Here is a 27,739-nt window from a genome sequence, read left to right on the forward strand (position 1 = left end):
CAAGATAAAGAGAATAGCTATGACATGCTTATGACTAATATTTGAGAGGAAAAGCATATCATGCTGAAGATTCCCATCAGCAGCATTGAAACAGCAATCCTGGTAGGTGTTGTGGCCTGGGGTGGGGCGGGGATTTTCCTTTCCAGTGGTATTAAAAACAAAACCAATTCTGGGTAGTATGCAATAAGTTATAGTAGACCAGTACTCCCATAGTATCAACAGAAAAGCAAAAGCCTAGAATTTTTTTTTTTTTTTTTTTAAGAATCACAGCATAAGAAAACTGTGAGAGCCATGAGGACTAAATAAATGAAAATTCCAGAGAACCAGTACTGTTATGAAACAAGCTGATGTCCCTCCTCTTCTCTGGGGCCATTTGCCAACACTGATTATAAGCTAAGAATCAGACTTGGACCAAAAAGAGACCATCCACAGGAGCAGAGGAAACCAGTGAAGTTTTAGTAGTCGTGTGGGTCTGCAGGAGAGATGAGAAACTTGAGAGGCCCCAAGTGCACAATTGCAAGCTGAGTGCATGACTAAAAAGCTAAACCAATAACTTCTTAAAAGCCAGAGAGGAATATCTTCAGTCTCCAAAGATCCACCACTTGAAGGAATCTGCCTCAAGATTACCACCCATGTCCTCCTTAGGACAGGTGCCAGGTTGAAGCTGTGTGGGCTGAGGCTGGAGATCTAGGCTGGAAACCCCAGATCTCCTGCAGACTTTCAAAGCTGAGAAGTTTGAGACCTGCCAGGCTCTCAATCAGAAAATAAGGATTGCTGAAGAGAAATACTGATTCTATATGAGGTTTGACTGCAGAAACAGCTGTAACCTACTTAAGTCCTTGGTTGTATTGAGATGGTCAGCCCTTTAATATATCTGCCCAAGAGAGAGCAGGGGGATCCCTCTAATGTGGAAGACAACAGTAAGTGGAACCTCTCTTCTTTTTCTAAATACACTATGTTGAGTATTTGAATTGATTAAAATTAATTAAATTTAAAAATTAACCATTGAAAGAAGCAAGAAAATATAACTCCATAATCTAGACATTAACTTTGCCAGTATGGAAAAGAAAGCTAACTATATGCTACTTACATATAAGAGCACAGAAATGTTGAAAGAAAAATAATACAGAAGAAACTGTAAAAACACTAACCAAAAGATGACTGGTGAAGTTATACTAATATCAAAGTAAATTTTAAGACATGAAGAGAGACAGAATCACATAGGATTCACATATGTGAGGTAGCAGACAGGGGGCTTTAGATTAACCATAATTAATATGTTAAATAAAATGGAGACAAGGCAGACAGAATAAATGAAAAGATTCAGATAAGAAATGTAAACTATAAAGAGCCAGTGGATTTTGTGGAAGTAAAAAAATACAATATCTGAAATTAATAATTAAATGGGTGGTTTCAACGCAGATTAGACATAGCCAAACCCAGAATTAGTTAACTAGAAGACAAGTCAAGTGCCAAGAGGAAAAAAGGAAACATGCACAGCACAGGAGACATGTGGGACACATTTATAGTGCCTATTACATCTATAATTATAGTTTCAGAAGGAGAAGAAAGAAAAAGGAATGAGACAAAATCAATATTCAAAAAATATCAAATGAGCATTTGTTAAAACTTATGAATATCAATCTCCATATTCAAGAAGGTCAGAGAACCTCAAGCAAGAGAAACACAAAGAAAATCACAACCAGACATATCATAGTAAAACTGCTGGAAACCAAGGACAGTGAAAATCTTCAAAGCAGTCAGAAGGAAAAAAAGGCACATTATCTACTAGGAAACAACAATAAAAATGACAGCTGACTTCTCAAACAAATAGTGAAACACAGAATGTAATGTACTGGCATCTTTAGAGTGATGAAAGAAACAGCCTAGAAGCCTAGCCTAGTAAAATATCCTTCTAGAATTATGGTGAAATAAAGTTTTTGAACCAAATGGAAACCAAGGGAATTTGTTGGCAACAGGCATGTGTGAAAATAATGAAAGAGTTCTTTTGGTGGCACCTGGATGGCTCAGTCATTAAGCGTCTGCCTTTGGCTCAGGTCATGATCCCAGGGTCCTGGTATCAAACCCCACATTGGGCTCCCTGCTCAGCAGGAAGCCTGCTTCTTTCTCCCTCTCCCACTCCCCCTGCTTGTGTTCCCTCTCTTGCTGTGTCTCTCTCTGTCAAATAAATAAAATCTTTTTTTTTTAAAGAGTTCTTTGGCAGAAGAAAAATGATCTTGCATGGAAATATAAAATATAAGATGTAAAGAAAAGAAACAAAGAGTAAATGTGTGGATAAATATAAATAAATATATATTTATATATACAAAGCAACAACTGTAATGTCTTTTGGAATTTAAAAACATATATGGAACTAAAATGCATAACAATGATAACTTGAAGGTGGGTGTTGATAAATAGAAATCAAAGATTCTAAGCTTCCACCAGTTTCAAGGAAGTGGTAAGGTAATGCATTTTAGCATTTTATTAGACTGAAATAAGTTAGGGATGCTTGTTTTGTCTCTAAAAAAATTGTAAAATGAAATAACTAATGAGCTAATAGATGGAAAACATGGATTGATAAAAATTACTTGACAAATCTAAAAGAAGACAAGAAAGGACAAAAAGAAAGGAACAAAAAAATATATGGGTCAAGTAGAAAACCTATAGTAAATTTGTATATAAACCATACTATATCCATAATTACTGATACTTAGCAGAGGATTGTCAGACTGGATGAAAAGAAACCCAACTTTATCTTCCTCACAAGAGTCACATTTAAAATAGAAGGACACAGAAAGGTTGAAAGTAAAGGATTAAAAATACATATACCATGTGAACACTAATAAAAAAACCTGATATAGCTATACAAATATTAAAGGATCCTTTAAATCAAGAAGCATTACTAGAAATAGTTTTTATTTCATGATAATAAAGGGACTATCTGATAGGAAGATATAATACAAAATCTGTATGATCATAATAACATAGATTCAAAATAAATAAAACAAAACATTTCAGAAAAAAAAGGCAATTCTAAAATCATAGTTGGGAGCTGACTAGGGGCCAAGATGGCAATGTAAGAGGACCATAAGCTCTGGCATCACAATTCCAGACTTCAAGCTCTATTACAAAGCTGTCATCATCAAGACAGTATGGTACTGGCACAAAAACGGACACATAGATCAATGGAACAGAATAGAGAGCCCAGAAATGGACCCTCAACTCTAGGGTCAACTAATCTTCAACAAAGCAGGAAAGAATGTCCATTGGAAAAAAGACAGTCTCTTCAACAAATGGTGTTGGGAAAACTGGACAGCCACATGCCGAAGAATGAAACTGGACCATTTCCTTACACCACACACAAAAATAGACTCCAAATGGTTGAAAGACCTCAATGTGAGGCAGGAGTCCATCAAAATCCTAAAGGAGAACACAGGCAGCAACCTCTTCGACCTCAGCCGCAGCAACCTCTTCCTAGAAACATCGCCAAAGGCAAGGGAAGCAAGGGCAAAAATGAACTATTGGGACTTCATCAAGATCAAAAGCTTTCAGTTGCTTTTTTAAAGATGGAAAGCTCATGGTGCAAATTGTTATTTCCACTGCTGGGGTTAGAGGCCTTGCAGTGTGGGTGCTGATGGAGCTACGGGGGGAGATCGAGGCTTGCTACAGCACTGGATTAGCAGGAAACCTCCTGGGAGACCTACATTACAGCCCTGTGCTGTTTGTGGGGCATCATATCCTGTATGGAAAAATCATCCATCTGGAGAAACCTGTTGTTGTCCTTGTCAAACACACTCCTGGGCAGCAGGACTACGATGGGCTTAGCTGCAAGACTGGTACCTGGTACCTGGTGATAGCACTCATCAAAAACAAGATCCTTTTCTTTCTTTCTTTTTTAAGATTTTATTTATATATTTGAGAGAGAGAGAGTGAGTGGGAGGAAGAGGGAGAGAGAATCTGAAGCAGACTCCATGCTGAGCACAGAGCCTGATGGGGGTGGGGCTTGACACAGGCTCGATCCCACGACCTCGAGATCATGACCTGATCTGAAACCAAGAATTGGTTGCTTAACCAACTGAGCCACCCAGGCACCCAGCAAGATCATTTTCAAAACTAACCCCAAGCGCATTATCACCAACATCCCTAAGAAAGTATGAAAGAACCCTGGATTTTCCCTAGAGAGCAGCTAACTCCTTGGACTAGTGCTCAGTTGCCACCTTGAGGTCAGCTGGGTGGTTCCCTGGGACAGCAGGGGGGTCCTGTTATGAACACAGGCCACCCACTGGGCATGAACTCTGACCCCTTCCTTATGGCAACCAGTTCCCTTGGTGGAAATCTGGCCTCATTTCCAAGGAACCCATTGCCTCTTCCAACTTCATCAGGTTCATTGGCTACAAATCCATCACCTTTCCCAGCTGGTGCTTGTGACCCAGGCGTGGCTTCTTTTCCAAGAGCGCAGGTGCAGTTTCTTTCCCAAGGCCTAGTGACCTCGTGGGCCCCGGCCTAGAGCCATCTCTAAACCCTAGAGCAGGGGCTCTTCCAGGTACAGGGCCTCTGTCCAATCCAAGGTTAGGGAGTCTCCCAGGGTCAGGTCCTATATCCAACCCAAGGGCAGGTGGTCTCTTGGGAATGGGTCCTGACCCCAGAAGTGGTGGCCCCATGGGCCCTGGATCAGGCCCAACCTGACAGTAGGTGTGCTGTTGACTTCTGGGAATAGTTATCCTAGTCCTAAGCCCATTGGCCTGGGACTAAGACCAAGTCCCAATCTGAGATCAGGCTTCGTAGGTACAAATCCTGCTCTGAGGTTAGGTATGTTTCCAGGCCTGGGCCTTGGACCAAACCCAAGAGGAAGTAGCCTGGGCCCAGACCTTGGGCCTAACCCAAGGGCAGTTGGGCCCAGGCCCTAATCTGGATACCAGAGCAGGTGGCTTCGTGGGCACAGGATCTGGCCTTAACTTAAGAATGGCTGGATCTCGAGGCCTAGATCTTGCCCCTATTCTAAGAGCAGCAGGTCTTTCAGGAGCAAATTCAGCTGCTTCCTCAAAGGCTTCTGGAAACAGGATGGCACAAGCCCATCCTCCATGGCAAGAGTACCTGACTCCACAGTCCCAAACTTGTGTCCTGGCTCTCAGGGAAGTGGCCTTCCGGGGGCCAAATCTATCTCCCATGTCCAGGGCCCTGGTCCCCATAACCCTAATTCAGTTCATTTTTCAAGGTCAGCTGGGCCCATGGGAGTAAATATTAATCCCTTTCCAAGGGGACAGGTTCAGGGGGGCTAAATCCAGCTGCCTTCTCTCAGTCTTCTGGCACATTGGCTTCAAATCCAGTTACTTTCCAGAGGTCTGCTGACTTCCAGGGCTAAAGTCTAGCAATTTTCCCAAGAACCTCTGGGCCACTAGGTCCCAACCCAGCTAACTTCCCAAGGGCCAGTGGCTTGCAGGGTCCAAGTTCTGCTGCTTTTCCAAGGTCTACTGGCCCATTAGGTTCTGGTCAGGTTACTTTCCCCAGGTCAGCTTCTGGGCCCCTGGGCCCTTATCCAGCAGATTCTTTGGGTATTAACCCAGCTCCTTTTGCAAGACCAATTGGCACCCTGGGTCTAAACCCAGCTTCCTTTCCAAGGATGAATGGCCCCTATAAGTAAGACTTTGGTCCCATTTCCTAGAGTAGGGAGGCTCCCTGGCATAAACCCTACTGCTTTCCCCAGACCAGGGGGTTCAATGGCTGCAATGTACCCAAATGGAATGTTACCTCCTTAAACACCATTTTCTCTCTAAGACCACTTTGGTTTCCAAGCACTGTGGTTCTGACCAGGAGCTGTGTTTTAGGTAAAAGGGTAGCTATGGAGCTACAGTCTGAAGTACATAGCTAGGGCTCAAATTCAAATGAAGCATCTTTTTCCTCTACTTCTTTCTTGACTGAAGGTGAAATGTTATTTGTGGGAGATGAGCTACGGTAGGTGGGAATGATCCTGACTTGAGAGAAAGGATCTCCAGCCCTCCAGAAGCCTGCTGTGCTTTTGTCCCACAGATTTCTGCCTCTTGTTTATGACTACTTTCTTGAATTGTTCTTGTGGACTTTTCCTCAGGGATATGTTGACCTGCAGGTCCCAATTCATATGTAGTCCCCTGCTCACCACTGGAGATTCAGTTCACTGCTCTCTAGAAATGTTGCATTGGTGAACAGACCATGTTTCAACATCTCTGACCTGAGCAACTTTAGATCTGGTCATCCTCTACTGCCATACCTTTCCCTGGGGGCTTGAATACAGAACAGGGAAGTGGACAACCACTTCAAAGACCCACCAAATACAATTTCTGCTTGATTGACTGGGCCTGCAGATTCCTTTTCCTTACAGGAGGCCAGAATCAAGGCTCCACTGCTCATCTAACTCCCTCTCCACTAGTACTCCCAATCAAAGAACCTCAAAATTTAAGCTGACATGAATAGGAATGTGGGAATTGGGGTGGGGTGGGGGGGGAGGGGAAAAATCTCTGTGCTTTGTTCAGCCTAACATGAAAGGATGGTTTGTGTTTTTCCTTCATTGTATCTTTTCTTACTCTTTCTTTAATAAATGGGATGAGGGGGGAAAATGTGTAATCAATATCCTTGATGAACATAAATGAAAAAATTCTCAACAAAATATTAGGAAACAGAATTTAAGAACCCATGAAAAGAATTATGCACCATGTCCAAGTGGTATTTATGCCTAGGATGCAAGGACAATTCAACATATGCAAATCAATAAATGTGATATATAACATTAATAGAATTAAAGATAAAAATCATATGATTATCTCAATAGATGCAGAGAAAGCATTTGACCAAATACAACATCCTTTCATGATAAAAACCCTTATCAGATTGGGTATAGAAGGAATATACCTCAACATACAACAAACCCACAGATAACATTATACTCAAGGAGAAAAATTAAAGTTTTACCTCCAAGATTAGGAAAAAGACAAGGGTGCTTACTGTCACTACACTTATTGAACATAGTACTGGTAGTCTTAGCTACAGCAACCAAGCAAAACAAATAAATAAAAGGCATCCAAACTGGAAAGAAAGAAGTAAATTTTGGCATTATTTGCAGATTTGATCTTATATATTGAAAATCGCAAGACTCAACCAAAAAAACCATTGGATCTAATCAATGAAATCAATAAAGTTTCAGGATGTAAAATCAGTAAACAGAAATCAGTTTCATTTCTATATACTTACAATGAAACATCTCAAAAAGATATTTTAAAATTATCCTATTTACAATAGCATTGATAACAATAAAATACCTAGGAATAAATTTAACCAAGATGATAAAAGATCTGTATAATGAAAACTGCAAGACTTTGTTCAAAGAAATCAAAGACACAAACAAATGGAAGGACATCCCATGTCCATGGATTGGAGAGAGAGAGAGAGTGTGTGTGTGAGCAGGGGGAGGGGCAGAGGAAGAGGGAGAGAAGCAGACTCTTTGCTGAGCACAGAGCCCTACCTGAGGCTTGACCTCACTACCCTGAGATTGTGATCTGAGCCAAAATCAAGAGTTGGATGCATGGGATGCCTGGGTGGCTCAGTCAGTTAAGTGTCTGCCTTCAGCTCAGGTAATGATCTCAGGGTCCTTGGATTGAGCACAGCGTTGGGGTCCCCACTCAGTGGGGAGTCTGCTCACCTCTCTCTCTCTCTCTGCCCCTCCCCCACTCATGCTCGCTCTCTCTTTCTAAAATAAATAAATAAATCTTTAAAAAAAATATTCCATAGGAAACATACTCAGTGGTTAATATTAAAAACTTTTTTCATAACATCAGGAATAAGACAAGTTCTTTTTTAAAAAATTTTACCTATCTTTAAATTTTATTTATTTATTTATTTTTTTTTTAATTTTAAGTAGACTTTACACCCAGTGTGGGACTCAAACTCATGACCCTGAAATCGAGTTGGATGCTCTACCAACTGAGCCAGTCAGGTGCTGCAGTAATAAGACAAGTTCTATGTATCTTTATCACTACTTCTATCCAACATTGTATTGGAGGCCTAGCCAGTGCAATTAGGCAAGAAAAAAGAAATGTATGGCATAAGGATTGGAAAAGAATAACTAAAAACTGCTTTTATCCATGAATAACATGATTATGTAACTAGAGAATCTGAAAGAATCTAAATATATATATTTAGGATTAGTAAGTGAATTTAGCAAGGTCACTGTATACAAGTTTAATACACACACAAGAAAGTAAGTATTTCTATACACCAGAGACAAAAATGAAAGAAAAAAAAAAGTCCAGTTTATGACAGAGGAGACACTCATATTTAGCAAAAAGGAATGGTCTTTAAAAAAAAAAAAAAAAAAAGGAATGGTCTTTTAAATAAGTAATGCAAGATTGGGTATTTGTGTGGAAAAATTATAACTAGACTTTTGCCTCACACTAAGCACAAAATTAATTCCAGATTGATTTCAGATTTAAATGTGAAAGATAAAATAATAAATATTTTGGAGGAAGATATAGGACAGCATTTTCATGACCTTGGAATAGGCAAAAGTTTTTAGTGGTCTCTGGGACAATAATTTACAAAAAATTGCTCTAGTAACATGGAAATTTATAGTCACTATGGAGAAGTCTCATCAGGTATGACTATGAGAGAGAGAGAGAGAGAGTGTGTGTGTGTGCGCAAATGTCTTTATTATGTATTAGAGTTTTTCCATAGTTGTCAGTGCAGAGTGAAACCACTTTAGAAACTCTAGGATAAATTCAGCAGTCCAAAATGCTAAGAAGCCATACAATGCTCTTTTAAGAGTAGTGTGTATAGTGTGGTGGTTACCAGGGACTGGGGAGGAATGGAGAGATGTTGCTCAAAGAGTACAAACTTCCAGTGAAAAGATGAATAAGTTCTGAGGATTTAATATATAATAACATGGTGCTTATAGTCAATAATACTGTATTATATACTTGGAAGTTGCTAAGAGAATAAATACTAAATTCTCACCACAAAAAAATAAATGGTAATTATGTGACATGATGGAAGTGTTGGCTAAAGCTATGGTGGTAATCATTTTGCAGTATATAAGTATCAAATCAACCCTTTTTACACTGTAAACTTACACAATGTTATATGTCAATTATATCTCAATAAAGCTGGAGGAAACAAAAGGGTAGTGTATAATCCTAAAGACTTTATTTTATTTTATTGCTTTCATTTTATAAACACCCTGAAGAACGTGTCTGATCTTCTAGGTTAAGAACTTGAACCTCAATAACCTCACCAGCATTAATATTCTAAGTCAAAAGTCATAATAGACTATAACTATAACAAGGTCATAGTGCAAATAAATCAACTAGCACTGAAATTATGTCTTGTCTAGTTCTTTCCTGAGAAGTCATGTAGCCTTGCCTGTCAACTAACAAATGTTTATTGAATGCCTAGCTGCACCTAGACATGCCTTAGATACTTGGGTGGAATAGGGAAGAATGTGGAATAGGGAAGAATAAGATCTTACTTTTATTAAGAACCCTTACTTTTTTTTGAGAGAGAGGGAGAGATAGAGAGAGAGAGAGAGCACACACATGCACGTGAGTGGGGGGAGGGGTAGAGAGAGAGAGAAAATCTTAAGCAGGTTCCATAATCAATGCAGAGCCGATGCAGAGCTCCATCTCACAACCCTGAGATCATGACCTAAGCCAAAATCAAGAGTCAGATGCTTAACTGACTGAGCCACCCAGGCACCCCAAAAACTGTTACTTTCAAGGAAGGTTTGGGTGTAAAAACATTGTACAAGTTAACAAAAAAATGGTCAGGATAATATGCTAGGGAGCGACTGGGGGCTATGAGGGAAAGGTTGGGTCATGATGTCTGATGCAGACAGAGTGGTTAAAAGGTAAGAGATGTTGGGGATTTTGATTAGTTTGTAGCAGTGGGAATGGTGAAATGTAGTTGGATCCTGCATATAATTTGACTGCAGTGCTGATAAGACTTGCCAATAGTGCACATATGGGGAGAGATAAAAGTGAGTGATCAATGATAGATTATAGAAATTTTCATCTGGGGGCGCCTGGGTGGCTCAGTTGGTTAAGCGACTGCCTTCGGCTCAGGTCATGATCCTGGAGTCCCGGGATCGAGTCCCATATCGGGCTCCTTGCTCAGTAGGGGGTCTGCTTCTCCCTCTGACCCTCCCCCCTCTCATGTGCTCTCTCTCTCTCAAATAAATAAATAAAATCTTTAAAAAAAAGAAAAAAAAAGAAATTTTCATCTGGGCAACTGGATGGATGGTAATGCCATTCCGGCATTGTGGAAGGCTTGTACTGAGGAGGAAGATTTGGGATGGAGTGGATAAATTAATAGTTGAATTTTGTCACTTTGATTTGAGATGCCTCGTAGACATCCTAGTAGAAATGTTGGTTAGAGTGGTTGGATATATGGATCTGGAGCTTAGAGGAGAAGCTCAGGAAAGATAAATTTAATAGACATACACATAGAGATGGTATTTGAAGCAGTCACACTGGATGAGATCATCTGGGGAGAAACTGAGGACTGAGGATTGAGCCCTGGGGGGTGCTTCAACATTTAGATGTCTGGGTAAAGATAATGAATCAGGAAAGAAATTGAGAATGATTCCTGAGGCAGGTGCAGAAGTGTTTTTGCAGTGAACATTAAATTTCTCTGGGCAAGTATATTCTCCCAGTGAAAACAAAGCAAAGAAACATGGCCTGGATTGCACCATGATTCAGGTGTAAAGTTCCAACTGCCTCACTTCACTCTGCCTACAGAAGAACTGACATACAGTTTCTTTAGATGAATGTGTTGTTGGTAAGTATCAAGAAGATATCATTATTAGTTTATCTTCAGATTAAAGGTCTTTAAGAAGTTAAATTACTGACCCAAGGTCACATGGCTTGCAAGTAACACACTCAGAGCCAGAACATGAACCCAGGACTTCTGACTAAATTATACCCTGCACCAGATTCCCTGCCAGGTAGGCCAGAGCAGGTTTTCCATGCTCAAACCACACTGACTGCTGCAAACTTGATTTCTCTCTCTCCATTCACACTTCTCTCATTCTCATTTCTGAAAGTATTCCTTCAACTAAAAGTCAGAAGCCAATGATGAGAGTCTTCAGGAAATAAAAGTTTCTTAGATAGCACCAATGGAGGAAGCCAACTGGATTAAAAAAACTGACAGGAGACCTCCCTGGCTCAAACCATCTGCTCTGATGTCATCCCATGTTCTGGCTTGATGGTCATTTGGGGAAAATCTGCACTCTGAAATAATCTAATTATAGAGAGGCCTGGAATCCACCAGGAGGGAAGCTTTTATATTCCCCATGGTAGGTCTTAGGAGGTTCTGTGACTCTTCTGTCTCATAATACTGGTGCATCCATGACCTCACTTCCTGCTTAAAAGCCCCAAATATTTGGGCTCCATGGAAAGTCACAATCATGGCTCTCTAATTTTATGGGACAGAGCACAAATTTAATGTAATTTTAATGAAAGGTAATCACTAAGTGTATATAACAATATATATATATAACAATAACAATTCTTCATAAGAATTTTCGCTTTAAAATTTTTTAACCACTTTATTAAGGTATGACTGACATACCTTAATATCCACCTATTACAAGTGTAATTCAATGATTTTTTACTTTAGTAAGTTTATAGTTGTGCAGCCATCACCAAAATATGGCTTTCATTTCCATCATCCCAAAAAGTTTCATTGTGCTCCTTTGCAGTTAATCACTGCTCCCACCTCAGCCTCTTACCTACTTTTTGTCTCAATTTGCCTTTTGTGAATATTTCATATAAATTGACTTATAAAAAAAATTGGTAGTGTTATGTGTCTGGCTTCTCTCAGCATAATGATTTTGATGTTCATCTATGTCATAGAATGTATCAAAGATTCATTCCATTATGTTGCTACATAGTATTCCATTGTATGGATATACCACATTTTGTTTACCCATTTACTAGCTGATGAAAATCTGGGTAATTTCCAGTTTGGGACTCTAACGAAAAATGGTGCTGAGAATATTTATGTACATATCTTTGTGTGAACAAAGGTTTTCATTTTTCCTGGATAGATTCCTAGGAGAACTTCTGAGTTGTATGATATGTCTTTAACATTTTAAGAAACACCAAAGCATTTTACAGTGGCCATACTGTTTTACATTACCACTAGCAAGGTAGGAGAGTTCTAGTTTCTCCACTTCCTTGCCAATATTTGTTACTATCTTTTTTATTTATTTATTTATTTATTTATTTATTTATTTATTTATTATTTTTTTAAAAGATCTTATTTATTTATTTGAGAGAGAGAGAATGAGAGAGAGCACACGAGAGGGGGGAGGGTCAGAGGGAGAAGCAGACTCCCTGCCGAGCAGAGAGCCTGATGCGGGACTCGATCCAGGGACTCCAGGATCATGACCTGAGCTGAAGGCAGTCGCTTAACCAACTGAGCCACCCAGGTGCCCTTTTTTTTTTAATTGTAGCCATTCTGGTAGGTGTATAGTGATATCTCATTATGGTTTTAATTTGTATTTTCCTATTAACTAGTGATGTGGAGCAAATTTTCATATGCTTATTAGCCATTCATTTATCTTCTATAATGAAATGTCTATTCAAATAATTTGTCAGTTTTTTCTCTCAAATTATTGTTTACCTTCTTATTGAGTTGAAGAGCTTTTTATATTTTCTGGATACAAGTTTTTTATCAGATATGTAATTCATAGAATTTTATCTCAGTCTGTGGCTTAAGTTTTCATTTTCTTAGTGGTAACTTTTGAAACACAAAAGTTTTTAATTTTTTTAAAAGATTTTATTTATTTATTTGACAGAGAGAGAGAGAGCGAGAGAGGGAACACAAGCAGGGGGAGTGGGAGAGGGAGAAGCAGGCTTCCCGCTGAGCAGGAGCCCAATGCAGGACTTGATCCCAGGACCCTGGGACCATGACCTGAGCTGAAGGCAGACACTTAATGACTGAGCCACCCAGGCACCCCCAAAAGTTTTTATTTTGATGAAATTCAATTTATCAGTTTTTTAATGTTTTATACTTTTGGCAGTGTATCTAGTAACTTTTTGCCTAACCTAAGATTATGAAGACTTCTTCCTGTTTTAGAAGTTATGTAGGTTTAGCTTTCACCTTTAGGCCTATGAATCATTTTGAGTTAATTTTTATTTATGGTTTGTGTTAAAGGTCTAAGTTAATTTTTTTGTTTTTATTTTTTGCATATGGCTATTCAATTGTCCGAGGACCATTCATTGAAAAGACTGCCTTCTGCTTTATTGAATTATCCACAATCTTTGTCAAAAATTAATTGACCATAAATATCAGAATTCCTTTTTTTTAATTTAAATTCAATTAGCCAACATATAGCACATCATTAGTTTTTGATGTAGCGTTCAGTGATTCATTAGTTGCATATAACACCCAGTGCTCATCACATCACATGCCTTCCTTAATGTCCATCACCTGGTTACCCCATCCCCCCAGCCACCTCCCTTTCTGCAACCTCAATTTTTTTCCCAGAGCCAAGAGTCTCTCATGGTTTGTCTCCCTCTCTGATTTCTTCCCATTCAGTTTTCCCTCCCTTCCCCTATAGTTTTCTGTGCTATTCCTTATATTCCATGTATGAGTGAAACCATATGATAATTGTCTTTCTCTGATGGACTTATTTCACTTAACATAATACCACCCAGTTCCAACCATGTCAATATAAGTGATAGGTATTCATCCTTTCTGATGGCTGAGTAATATCCCATTGTATATATGAACCACATCTTTTTTATCCATTCATCTGTTGAAGGACAACTTGGCTCCTTCCACAGTTTGGCTATTGTGGGCATTGCTACTGTGAATATTGGGGTGCATGTGCCCTTTTAACATACCTCTCTCAGACCTATAAAAATCAAGTGGACAAAAAAATAAGTAAGGATTTAGAAGAACAAACAACATAATCAATAAGCTAGACCACATAAATATATACTAAAACCCTGAATCCAAAGAGTAGGAAAATTAACCTTTTCAAGTGCACATTGAACATTAACAAAATTTAACATATTGGGGCCATAATGAAAACCTCAATAAACTAAAAAAAATTGGAAATAATAAACACAACATTGCCCAATTACAAAGCTAGAAATCAGTAACAGATTAAATGATAAAACCAAAGCCTTTTAAAAAAAATCTGTGAATTTTAAAACATGTTATTAAAGCACCGTTGGATGAAAATGGAAATACAGATCCAAATTGTGGAATGTCTTTAAAATATCCATAATAAAAACAAAAATCCCAAGATAGATAATCCTTTATCTGCTTTGAGCTTACAATGTGTCATATGAGGCAGTAATTCCTGCTATCTAAATTGCAATTATACACCAGCACTATTGTGTCCATCACTCTGGTATTTTGTGTTGCTTCTATTACACCAATGACTACATTGTCCCTAATCTCAAGACCAATTGTCCTTCTCCACCTGTGTGTTAGGGTTGAACAAGAGTGATGATTCACATGGGGTCAGCAGTCCCTGTACTGGCACCAACTTGGTTTCAGCTATGCCCACAGCCTGGTTAAGCACGCAAAGACTGGACAGCAAGTGAAGAGACCAGGGTTCTGCTTTCTTTCATCTCTGTCATTAATCAGGCTCATGACCTTGAGATTGTACAGGAGGTTCTATTTTTAAGTTCCCTTTGTGATCATCCAATCATGCAACCATAGCAATTGACATTTTAAAAATATGGTTCATTGTGTGTGTGTGTGTATCACATCTTCTTTATTCATCTATGGATGGACACTTGGGTTGCTTCTATATCTTGGCTATTGTAAATAATGCTGCAATAAATATAGAAGTGTATTTATCTTTTTGAATTAATATTTTCATTTTCTTTGGGTGAATACCCAGTGGTGGAATTACTGGATTATATAGTATTTCTGTTTTTGGCTTTCTGAGGAAACTCCATGCTGTTTTCCATGGCTGTGCTAATTTGCATTCCCACCAATAATGCACAGGGATTCCTTTTTCTCTACATCCTCATCAACACTTGCTATTGCTTTTTTTTTTTTTTTATACTAGTCATTCTGACATGTATAAAGTGGTGGGTACAACCACTTTAGAAAATTGTTTTTGCAGTATCTACCAAAGCTAAACAGATACATATCTATGACAAAATATTCAGTTTCTAACTACATACCTGACAGAAATGAGTTTGTTAATGAGAGACATTTACAAAAACATGCATTGCAGCATTCTTCACAATAGCCTAAGCCAAAATCATTAGAATAGATAAAATACAGTATGTTATATACCAGACTACTACACAGCAATGATAATATACATGATATTGCTATACATAACTATAGGGATTTACATAAACAAATGCTGAGCAAAAGAAGCCAAATCCAGTAAAGACTTTCATATAAAGTTCAAAAACAGACAAAACTGGTCTATCAAGTTAGAAGTCAGAAGAGTAACCACCTCCGGGGGTGGTTAGACACTGAAATAGGATAAAAGGGGATTTCTGGGGTGCTCGTAACAATTTGTTTCTTTATCTGGCTGATTATATGAATGTGTTTATCTGGTGAAAATATTTTTTCTTTTCTTTTTTTTTTTTTTAAAAAATTTTATTTATTTATTTGACAGAGAGAGACACAGTGAGAGAGGGAACACAAGCAAGGGGGAGTGAGAGAGGGAGAAGCAGGCTTCCCGCAGAGGAGAGAGCCCGATATGGGACTCGATCCCAGGACCCTGGGACCATGACCTGAGCCGAAGGCAGTTGCTTAACAACTGAGCCACCCAGGCGCCCGAAAATATTTTTTCTTAATGTCAAAAAAAATATGGTTCTAAGGGATCTGAGCCTGCATTTTGGAATCTCCCTTAGCAGATGGCTTTGCTCCTGTTGGAAAGGGCAGAATTCAAGGCCAGCATTCAGGTGGAAATGGTATGCCAGCTTGAAATATGTCATGCTTTCTAAGTTAGCTTTGCGATGGTTCAGAGGACCCCTTTGGAAGAATATTCTGATGTTTTTAACTTCACTGGAGCCAGAAGTATAAGCATCTTCTAGAAAGGCAGAGATGAGGGGCGCCTGGGTGGCTCAGTCGTTAAGCGTCTGCCTTCGGCTCAGGTCATGATCCCAGGATCCTGGGATCGAGCCCCGCATCGGGCTCTCTGCTCGGCCGGGAGCCTGCTTCTCCCTCTCCCACTCCCCCCTGCTTGTGTTCCCTCTCTAGCTGTCTCTCTCTCTCTCTCTGTCAAATAAATAAAATCTTTAAAAAAAAAAAAAAAAAAGAAAGGCAGAGATGACTATCTATGAACCAGGAAGCAGAGGTACACTAAACACCAAATCTGCCAGCACCTTTACCTTGGAATTCCCAGCCTCCAGAACTGTGAGCAATAAATGTTTGTTGTTAAAGCTACCCACTCTATGGTATTTCTGTTATAGCAGTCTGAACTAATTATGACAAATCTATTACCTAAACAAAAACTAGAATGTAATATCTAACTGTATGATTGCTACCATCACCATCTTCAACCCCCGTCCCATGATAAACATCATCCTGGTTCCTATATTCATGATTCCTTCACCCTTGATATCCTTTTCATATGATTTAATTAGTATATGTACTCTTTTTTCTTAATAATTTGCAGAAATTTTAAATAAATTCTCAGATTCATTACTTTGTTAGTTATAGGTGTTGCAAATATTTCTCCCCCTGTTGGAACTGTGCCTTCTGATTAACAGAAATTTTTAATTTTATGTTATAGTTAGTATTATAAATCCATATACAGCTCCCCAGTTCTGCAGTGTTTACAGTGTGGTGTAGCAGAACAAAGTGAGGAAATTCTATAGCACTCCACTAGTATTCACAGCTCAGGATGTTAGGGACTGGTGGCCTGGGAAACTGGGAAGGACAAAGAACCCCCTTTACAGCCTCCTTACCTCCAGGAAACTGGCCGGAGCGGCAAAGTATCATGATATGGTGACTTTCTTTCACTTCTGAAAGAGCTATTTAAGTGACAGGGACACACGTAGGAACACATAAATTTTGTGGATGCTGTTGGAACTATATATGTGGAAAAATATATGGTGTCTCAGAAATGAAAAGAAGACTTTTTCCCCTCCCTTCCCCTATGATCCTCTGTCTTGTTTCTCAAATTCCTCATATCAGTGAGATCATATGGTAATTGTCTTTCTTTGATTGACTTATTTCACTTAGCTTAATACCCTCTCTCCACCCCTTCGCTTTCAGTCTGGAGGTGCCTTTAGGTCTAAAGTGAGTCTCTTGTAGACAGCATATGGATGGTTCTTGCTTTTTTATCCAATCTGATAACCTGGGCATTTAGCCCAGGCAATACAGTGGCACTAAATTCATATATTTCAATAGTTACTCTGAATGTAAATGGGCTAAATGTTCCTATCAAAAGACACAGGTTATCAGATTGGATAAAAAAGCAAGAACCATCCATATGCTGTCTACAAGAGACTGACTTTAGACCTAAAGACACCTCCAGACTGAAAGTGAGGGAGTGGAGAATGATTTACCATGCTAATGGACCTCAAAAGAAAGCTGGGGTAGCAATCCTCGTATCAGACAAACTAGATTTTTTAAATTTTATTTATTTATTTATTTATTTGAGAGAGAGAGAGCACAGAGTGAGAGTGAGAGAGAGAAGCAGACTCTCTGCTGAGCAGAGAGCCTGATGTGGGGCTTGATCCCAGGACTCCACAATCATGCCCTGAGCCAAAGGCAGACACCTAACCAACTGAGTCACCCAGGCCTCCCTCAGACAAACTAGATTTTAAACAAAAGAGGTAGATGTAGAAGGACACTATATCATACTTAAAGGGTCTATCCAACAAGAAGATCTAACAATTGTAAATATCTATGCCCCCAACATGGGAGCAGCTAATTACATAAACCAATTAATAACTAAAGTAAAGAAACATATTGATGATAATACATTAATATTAGAGGACTTCAACACCCCACTCACAGCAATGGACAGATCATCTAAGCATATCAACAAAGAAACAAGGGCTTTGAATGACACACTGGACCAGATGGACTTCACAGATATATACAGAACATTCTATCCTAAAACAACAGAATACTCATTCTTCTTGAATACACATGGAACTTTCTCCAGAATAGATCACATACTGGGTCACAAATCAGGTCTCAACTGATACCAAAAGATTGAGATTATTCCCTGCATATTTTCAGACCACAGTGCTTTGAAAACTGGAACTCAGTCAGAAGAAGAAATTCAGAAGGAACTCAAACACTTGGAGGTTAAAGAGCATCCTGCTAAAGAATGAATGGGTCAACCAGGAAATTAAAGAAAAGCTTAAGAAATTCATGGAAACTAATGAGAATGAAAACACATTGGTTCCGAACCTCTAAAGCAATGAAGACTAACAAGACTAAGATTCTGGAGAGAGGAGAAATATGCAGAAGTGAGTGAAGGATCTGCAGCCACTTTTTTCCTGAAGGCATTTGACAATTATGCAAGCAAGCTATGGGCTAAGAATCTGTGGGTTGCTTAGGTCTGAGGGGATGCTGTTGGAAAAGAAAGAAACTAGTGAATTTTTAGTGATCTCATGGTGCTGGAGTGACAAAATTAGATATCTGAGAAGCCTTAAACACATGGAAATTTCCCTATTCTAGATGTATGCTGAACTCTAAAGTTGTGTGGAATCAGTATAAAAAAAAGTGAAGCCAAGAACAAAGTGTTTTCACAGTTTTATGGTGCTGAAGAAACTAACCTGAGAGTTCAGAATCTTCAGGAAGAAGGAACCTGATGACCGCTGAATTTTCTCAATTGTAAACATTGTTGGGCTACACCATATGAATAGGGTGAACTAGAGTGGGGCAGTCTTTTTTTTTTTTTTACAATTTTATTTATTCATTTGAGAGGGAGGGAGTGACAGAGAGAACACAAGCAGGGGGAGCAGCAGAGGGAGAGGGAGAAGAAGGTTCCACACTAAGCAGGGATTCTGATGCGGGGCTTGATCCCAAGACTCTGGGATCATGACCTGAGCCAAAGGCAGATGTTTAACCAACTGAGCCACCCAGGGTCCCCGAGTGGGACAGAGTCTTAAGTAAATTGCAGTATAGCTTTAAGTATAGTTAGGACTTTGATTAGAATTTGACTCTTAAGGCCCCATTCTCTCTTCCCTGCATGACAAAAGATGAATCCTCTCTGGAAGAAGATAACATCATATGGAGCATATACAATTTAAAAATACATGATGTCTGTCTGTCAGTCCAAATTTACTAGGCATCAAGAATTGGGACCCTACAACCATAATCCAAGAGATAAAATAGAATACAGAAATAAATGTTGAGGGGAAGTAAGTGTTGGAATTAGCATATAATATCTAAAATAACTTGATTAATATGTTCAAGAATATAGTGGGAAAGTGGAGAAAATAGATAAAAAGAGAATATCACCAAAGAAATGGAACATATTAAAAGAATCAGATGGAAATTCTAGAGCACAAGCCAAAAAATTTGAAACTAATAATTTAACAACTCTTTAACAGCAGATTAGACATAGCAGAGAACAGGATCAGTGAACAAGCAGGGTGATAAAAATAAATTTACTGAGGAGTAAATAGAATTGAAAATAAAATTGTGGAAGATATATGGGACACAGTGAGGAGGTCTAACATAGACTTGTAGTTTCAGAAGCAGAAGAAAGAAGAAATTGAAGCAGAAGCAATATTTGGAGAAACATGGCCAAGAATTTTCAACAATTGATGAGATAACAGCTTATCAATTGAAGAAATTCTGTGTACCACAGGCAAAGTGAATACAAAAGAACCACACGAAGGAATATCATGGTCAAACTTCTGAAAACTATAAAGGAAAAAAATTTCAAAAACAGGGAAACAATGCATATTGCCTTCAAAGACATAGCAATGATACTGATAGCTGACTTCTTAACAGAAATCATGAAAGTCAGAAGAAATGACTTCAAAGTCTTGAAAGAAAATAATTGTTAACCTAGAATTACATATGCAGTAAAAATATTTTTCAAAAACAAAGGCAAAGGAGTTTTCTCTGGCTAAGATGAAGTAATGATTTACATTCCTGCCTGAAACAAACAAAAAGAAAGCAAACAAAATACATCAAAAAATAATATTCCAGAATCTGGACTTTAGGCAATAAAGGGCAGTGATTCTTTAGAGATGGGAAACAAATGAGATGAGTCCTATGATTTCCAAGGCTGCATTACCTTGAGAGATTTTTAAGCCATGGCAGAGAGAGAAGTAACTGAGGTGGAGGTTGGCAGAGTCCATGAGTTGAGGAGATAGATCTGGGAGTCTGGAGAGATGAAGGAAGCTAGAATTCATGAGATAAAGTACCAGAGAAGAGATAAGTACAGAGGAAATCTGCAGAGGATCCCTCTTAGTACCTGTGCATGAGGAAACTATCTGAGTCTTTAGAAGAGTCATCTAAAATAATTAAGGAGAGCATTACCCTGTGCTCACACAGAGCTGACAACAGTAACTGTTTGTACAAGCCTAACAGGAAAAGCTCATAATTTGCAGAGCACTAAATAGAGTACTTAGTAAGGTCTTTCTTCAGTAGAGAGAAATAATAAGCTGTAGACTGAGCACTGTTCCAGACCTGCCTAACAAATTATAAAAGCAAGACATGAAATGATCAAGGTTTCCCAAGTAATGTAACTGTATTCCAGAACAAAGCTCTAGACAATTTATAGAAAAACAAAAATTCAACACAAGACCAGTGAAATTAACAATGTTTGGCATCCAGTCAAAGATTACTAAGTGTGCAAAGACACAGAAAAACATGACCCATAATGAGGAGATGATTATCAATCAAAAGCTATTCAGAACTGATATAAATGTTAGGATTAACAGAGAGAGACTGAAATAGGTCATTTTAACTCTAGTCCATAAATTCAAAAAGCTAAAGGAAAGATTTAACATGGCATATATATAATTTCCAAATTAAACATTAAGAGATGAAAGCCACAGAATTTGAGATGAATAAATGAAGTGAATAATGGCAGATTAGACATTGTAGAAGAAAAAACTTTGTGAACTCAAAGACATAGCAATAGAAACAATTAAAAATAAAAGTCAAATTGAGAATAAAATGAGCAGAGCATTAGTAAGATATGAAACAACTACAAGTGCCCTAATAAATGGTTAATTGGAATAATCTGAAGAAGGAAGAGAGGGAAGGCAGAAATAACATTTGAAGAAATAATGGCAGAAAACTTTCCAAGTTTGAAGAAAACTATAAACTCTACATCCAAGAAGCTAAGAACAAGAAATATGAAGAAAACTAATCAAAACACATTATTATCTAATTACTTAAAACTAATAATAAACAGAAAATCTTAACAGTAGCTAAAGGATAAAAAGACATCATGTATAAAGGAAGATAAGGATGACAGCAGATTTCTCATTGGAAACAATATAAGATAATGGATAGTGGAATAACATCTTTAAGGTACTGAAAACCTAATTGTCATCTTTCTATACTGGAAAAATATCACTTAAATCTGATAGGTTTTGCCTCTGTCCTAAATTTTTGTGATAATTAAATAAGGTAATGTTTGGGAAATTAAAAATTCTGAATGAAAGCACATTGTCAAAGAACCATAGCTTTGGGAGCCAAAGGAATCTGGATTTGAATTTTGGAAGTGGTCTTAAATTTGGCTGAGCCATTTAACTTATATGCTGTTCATTTTCTGTAAAATAGAGAATGGGCTAAGTTGCCCTAGATCACAGGTTTGAGGTAAGGATTAGTTTTAATGGTTTATGCAAAATCCTAGCACATAGCAAATCATCAATACATATCAGCATCAGGTCATTCTCAATTCCTTTTTGCCTCATTTGAAATATGAGGGGATCAAATCAGAAAATTATGTTTATGATCCTTACAATTGAAACATTCCTATGATTAGCACAAATGTGTCTTACTAAGACATCTAGGATATTTGCAACTTATCACCCACAAGGTCCAATCAGCATGATGTCATCAATATAGTGAACCAGAGTGATTTTTTGTAGGTTGGTGAATGGTAGATATCCCTGGTGACTATATTAACGACATATAGCTGCAGGATTAAGAGAGAAGATGGGGAAGGTGTCTTGCTGTTTTTGTCAAGTGAAAAAAATCCCTGCATATAGTGGTCTTCTGTATTTGATACAGAGAACATAATAATTTCCCAGTTTTATAAATTTTAAAGTTTTCTCCAATAAAAATGTCATATGTGGAATGTCAGCTGCAACTGGAGTGAGCACCTGACTAAATTCATGATAATCAATTTTCATTACCTAAGGTCCATATCCATCTGAAATTAGTTAAATGGAGAAATGAAAGGAATCACCATTTCTACACTTTTCATTTTATGTTTCACTGATTTCTGCAATTGCTTTAGGAATATTCTATTTCTTTGAGTGTATTACTTTGGTAAGGAGGAGATTTTTCAAGAATCCCCACTTCAGCCTTTCTTGCTTAGTAGCTCCACATCCATGGGTCAAGAAGTCAATGTGAGGATATTGGTAGGTACCATGTCAGTATATTGTGGCAAACATATCCGATGCTCTGAGTCACATCCTCTCAGCTTTGCCATCTATTTCAGTGACATCTGGAGTTAACATTTCCATCCAGGCTTCTACTCACTTCTTGCTGACAATGTCCTACCTCAAGCATGCATCTTGCATCTTAACCTTCTGTCCAGGCTCCTCTAATGTCAAGGATGCTGGCAGGTGTGCACTGGGCTCACTGATATGTAGAGTTTGGGATTGCAGGGGCATTTACTCCCCTGGAGCAGCTTTTGACCCATAAGGGCAGGATCTAGTTCTAGATTCTAGTAATTAAAGGGACAGTTCTGAGAATTATTCTAAATAGTTCTTCAGAGGGTCTCCTGGGGAATTGAGACCAGTTTACTACAGTTGTAACCACCTCAGTTTATGCTCTTAGTCCCTGTTTATACTCTTTTCAGTTTTCCACTATGGTTCAATATACTGAAATGATTTGCAGAGCCATGAGGATCACTGTCAGATGGACTCAGGCCATCACTCTTTTTATCACATGACTCCCATGAGCCCCATATTTTCTAGTGGACCACAGTGGCATTTTGAGTACCGAGAGTTTAATATCATCTCAGAGTCATGTGTTCAATATTTCCACCAAAGTCTCAGTCTTTTCCTCATCCACTGCACAGTAATCTTAGTAAATAGCTACAGGTGCCTTTGGAAATGACTAGAAGAGTACATATTATGGCAGAGATATAAAGTCCTTCCTCAAAGGGCCCTAGCTTTTGGCTCACTCAAAGGACTGTACACCTCTGAATTGGCTCAGCTCGGAAAAGTGGGTGAGGGAGGTAACTCTCCACTGTGCTGATTCAAGGTGGCGTCTATTCATCGCATGTAGTTGTTTGTTTTTTGGTTGCACAGATCAATTAAGACCTTAGTAGGCCTTATTTCAGTCCTGGAGACCCCATCATTAGTAACCACTGCCAAAGATCTCTGCTGGTCAAATCACTGCAGTGATTTTATTAGTCCTTTTGCTTACCATAGTTGCCATGTCCATCATACTTCTGACCATATGGTGGCCTTCTACTTTCCAGGATGATTTCATTCCTATATTAATTAGAGAAGCCCATTTCAACCTCAGCATCCCCAGTTTTCAGAAGACAATTACTTGACAGTGTATCAGATATGCTGGATTTGATAAGTAGGATAAAACTAGCTGCTGTAACACAAACCAACATTTCAGTGATCTAATATGATACATTTTATTTTTTGTTCAAGTTCACATTCTGATGTTGACATTCTTATTTAATGGTTGCTTTCTTCCATATGCTGATCCAGGGACTCAGCCTGCATTTGCCTTGTGGTTCTCTCATCCCCAGGGTTCCAGAGTCCTCTATTAATCTAGCATATGGAGAAAGAGAGAATGGATAAAGAATATCCACCTTTGGGCTGCCTTGGCCCTAAAAGAGACCACATCAAATTCTGCTCAAATTCCAATGTTGAAAATTAGTCATATGGTCTTGCCTATATGCAAAGGGGGCATGAAATGCAAGTTCTAGATGGGCAGAGCCACTTTCTAATGTCACTCTACAATAGGGAAGGGAAAACATAATTTTGGTAGGCAGAGAACCACTTCAACATTGATCCTCCCCTTCATTGATGTATTTCTAATGCTTTGGTGAAAGAAGTGTTTTTGAGCCTTCTTATGGGAAATGGGGAGAGTGAGTGAACAGATTAAGATGATAAATCTATTCCAACTTCTTATCTCCCTAAGAATTTGTATCACTTTCTCTTCAATATAACAAAGAATTTCTGACATGACTGCTTTATTTAATGTGGGCCCCTTTTTATTAATTTTTTTAATTTTAATTTTTATATTTAAATTCAATTAATTAACATATAGTATATTATTAGTTTCAGAGGTAAAGTTTAATGATTCATCAGTTGATATAACACCCAGTGCTCATGTGCCCTCCTAATGCCCATCATCCAGTTACTCCATCCTCCTCGCCCCTCCCCTCCAGCAACCCTCAGTTTGTTTCCTATGATTAAGAGTCTCTTATGGTTTGTCTCCTTCTTTGATTTCATCATTTTATTTTTCCCTCCCTTCCCCTATGTTCTTCTGTTTTGTTTCTTAAATTCCACAGAGTGAAATCATATGATAATTGTCTTTCTCTGATTGGCTTATTCTGCTTAGCATAATACCCTCTAGTTCCATCCACATCGTTGAAAATGGCAAGATTTCATTTTTTAATGGCTGAGTAGTATTCCATTGTATATAAATACCACTCTTCTTTATCCATTCATCTGTCAATGGAACATCTAATGTGGGCCCCTTTTAAACGTAGGTTTTAATTAACCAGCCAAGCAGACTATTAGAGCCACTCCCAAGTGTTAAAACCAGTTTATTGAATCCAGAATTTGTGGTGAGTTAACAATATTGAAAAATTTGGCTCAATCTGGTGCTACATTCATTCCTTCCTGTTCTAGCACCCTTAGACTTCATTTTTCAAAAAAGATATTTATTTATTTATTTATTTATTTATTTATTTATTTACTTGAGAGAGAGCAAGAGTGACAGAGAGAGCATGAGTGGGTGAAGGGCAGAGGGAGAAGCAGGCTCCCTGCTAAGCAGGGAGCCCGATGCGGGGCTCGATCCCGGGACTCCGGGATCATGACCTGAGCTGAAGGCAGACGCTTAACCAACTGAGCCACCCAGGTGCCCCTTTAAACTTCATTTTAACAATATTTTATAGCTTTATTCTAATACGTTAGCAAAATTCTGCCACCCTTTTGTTGTTTAATGTCCTTCCAGATCCAATTTTTGTACTTTTTCCTGTAGGATACTATGAAACTAAACTGTATTTAGAAACCTGGAGGTCGTGAAAGTTGGTGGGTTGAGTCTAGAGGAAAATTAGCATTCTTTATACGGTAACTGCTCATGTGAGGTCATTACAGTACTTCAAATCAGAGGATGGCTGGAGTTGTCAGAAAGGAAGGATTTTTCTGCTAGCAAGTGAGACTCAGTGGGATATGTGAGGTCAAAGTACTCAGACACTGTATTAATCATGCCCCTTTATTGAACCCTTATACCCCAAACCACAACCATTCTGTCCTAATCACCTCAGAACCAAGCATCAGTTAATTAAACGCAGTCCCTACATCACAGAGTCTGCTGAAATTGTTCAAATTAGCCAATCCCAAACCTGCTTTGCTTGCTTAGCCTTCTTCTCTCATTCCTTCCTGCAAAAACCACAATAAAGGCTCTTTCCCACCTCCTTCCTTTGCTCCTTCTGCATCTTTACCAATCCTGACGCTTCCCCATGTGGTCCTACATAGTGTGTTGTGCCCCCTCTTCTCCCAACCTGTAACAAACTATCTTTTCAATGACAGTTGTCTCCTGATCTGTTGACTTCACCATATATGAATAATGATTATAATACCTCCATTTAAAAATAGATGCATATAAATCCACCCTAATATCTGATTTCAATTTTCAGGTTTCTACTCTTCCCCTAGTCCTAGCTTTTGTATGAGAGACATATAGAGGCTGTGAATTAAATTTATACTGTATTTAAGCAACTAGTAGCATTAGATTGGGGACTTAAATTTTGGCTACATTGGCTCTGCAACTACAAAAGAGAAGATACTTTTCGTATAGCATATATAGACACTCTCTGGTTCTTTGACTATGCCTTAAGCCCCAAACCTAAAACCCTGAGTTTACTAGTTTCTTTAAGCTTTATTCTAAGCAGTTAGGTTACCCCCATAGCCTTTGTGTTTCTCATTCTAATGGTTAATTGCAACAGCAATTTGGCCTGCCAAAACCTTGCTTTCAATAGCTAATTCATTCTAAGGTACTATAGGTGATAATTAAATGAGTACATGCTACAGACTACCTGTATCCTATTTTCAAGTTGTAACAAACCATCAAGATCAGATATCAAATACAACCCAAATCAGACATCTAATTCTAGACTACCCAGGACAGCAAAAAACAAACAAACAAACAAAAACAATCCCATAAATGGACCCACACTTATATTTTATGGTCAGTTGATTTAGACCAAGACACCAAAGCTATTCAATGGGTGAAAAGAAGGTCTTTTCAACTTAATTGGCTGTGTATATGGAAGAAATGAGTCTTGATCCATATCACATCATACATGGAAATTATTTCAAAATGGATCATAGACCTAAATGTTAAAGCTAAATAAATAAATATAAGCTGAATAAATAATAAATAAAATTATATACATCTGGTAAAGGACACACACTCAACATATAAGCAATTGGGTATGTTTCTCTATGTAATTTATACCTCAATTTGAAGAAAAAAGTTACTAGTTTGAGCTCTTATTTCTTCCTTGAAGGATTGGCAAAAGTCAGAAAGTTTGACAACATGCTTTGTAATGGAGTCAAAGCAGCCCCCTTCCTGCACACACTCCCTTTCACAGGATCCTGGCTGAGGGGCCAGGCTGTTTTCAGCTTCTCTGTTAACCTCTGCCCTGAGCTGAGGGCACAGGATTGTGGCTTCTCCGTCTCTCCCAGCCTCTGCCCTCTGAAGGCCAAGTTGAAGACCAAGTTGCTGTCACTGCTGCTTCTTTCATGAAAAAGAAGAAATTCTTATAAACCTACCTTTCTCAGCAACAGTTACTCATCTGCTTGTAGTTGTATTTCCCTGCCTACCAATAATCAAAAGTTTGGGGTAGCTCAGCAGTTTTGGCAAAACAACTACATACTGATTCGCCCTGCTCTCATCTACTGAAATGCTTCTTCACCCACTCTCTAGATTCAGATGGTGGCCAAGCTGTCCTGTTCTGATGCAGCCAATGAGAACCAGCACAGAGAAATTCTTTTCATCCTCTTTTCTTCCCTTTCACTATGTATATGCAGAACAGATTTCACCTTTTTGTTTTATTTTGTTGTTGTTATTCACAGCTCAAGGAATTCTACTTTAGGCAAACTCATATAAAAACACCCATCTTTTTGAGTACAGCTTCTCCCTCTCTCCTCAAAAATGTGCTGAGTTGCCTCAGAAAAGAATGCCACTTATTACCTCTTGTCTGGTTGGAAAAATTATGCTTGTGGGTGATTGGATGAAGGATGGAAGGTCCATCCACTCTTTCAGATGGTCCAAAATGTAGTCTTGGACTGTCAAACTTTTATTTTTTAAATTTTTTTATTCTTATGTTAATCCCCATATATTACATCATTAGTTTTAGATGTAGTGT

General features: G+C 38.4%; 1 protein-coding gene, 1 long non-coding RNA gene and 1 pseudogene across 2 annotated transcripts in view; all 3 read left to right on the top strand.

The window, feature by feature from the left end:
• Window positions 1-231: 231 nt before the first annotated feature.
• The window catches only part of PRSS55 (serine protease 55), a 99,350-nt gene continuing 71,842 nt past the window's right edge, over window positions 232-27,739 (top strand). Inside the window, exon 1 of the mRNA XM_081810690.1 lies at window positions 232-920. Within this exon, the coding sequence (XP_081666816.1) occupies window positions 854-920 (67 nt within the window). The 5' untranslated portion in view covers window positions 232-853. The remainder of the gene's footprint in view (window positions 921-27,739) is intronic.
• LOC145719159 (decreased expression in renal and prostate cancer protein-like) lies at window positions 1,935-8,313 on the top strand (annotated as a pseudogene).
• On the top strand, window positions 15,795-18,092 carry LOC145719135 (uncharacterized). The gene is made up of 2 exons (XR_014142202.1): window positions 15,795-16,050; window positions 16,276-18,092. It is a non-coding gene; the product is annotated as an uncharacterized LOC145719135 (long non-coding RNA).

The sequence above is a fragment of the Leptonychotes weddellii genome, chromosome 2 (genome assembly GCF_054177405.1).
Source record: "Leptonychotes weddellii isolate Sample4059 chromosome 2, ASM5417740v2, whole genome shotgun sequence".
Classification (NCBI taxonomy): Eukaryota; Metazoa; Chordata; class Mammalia; order Carnivora; family Phocidae; genus Leptonychotes; species Leptonychotes weddellii.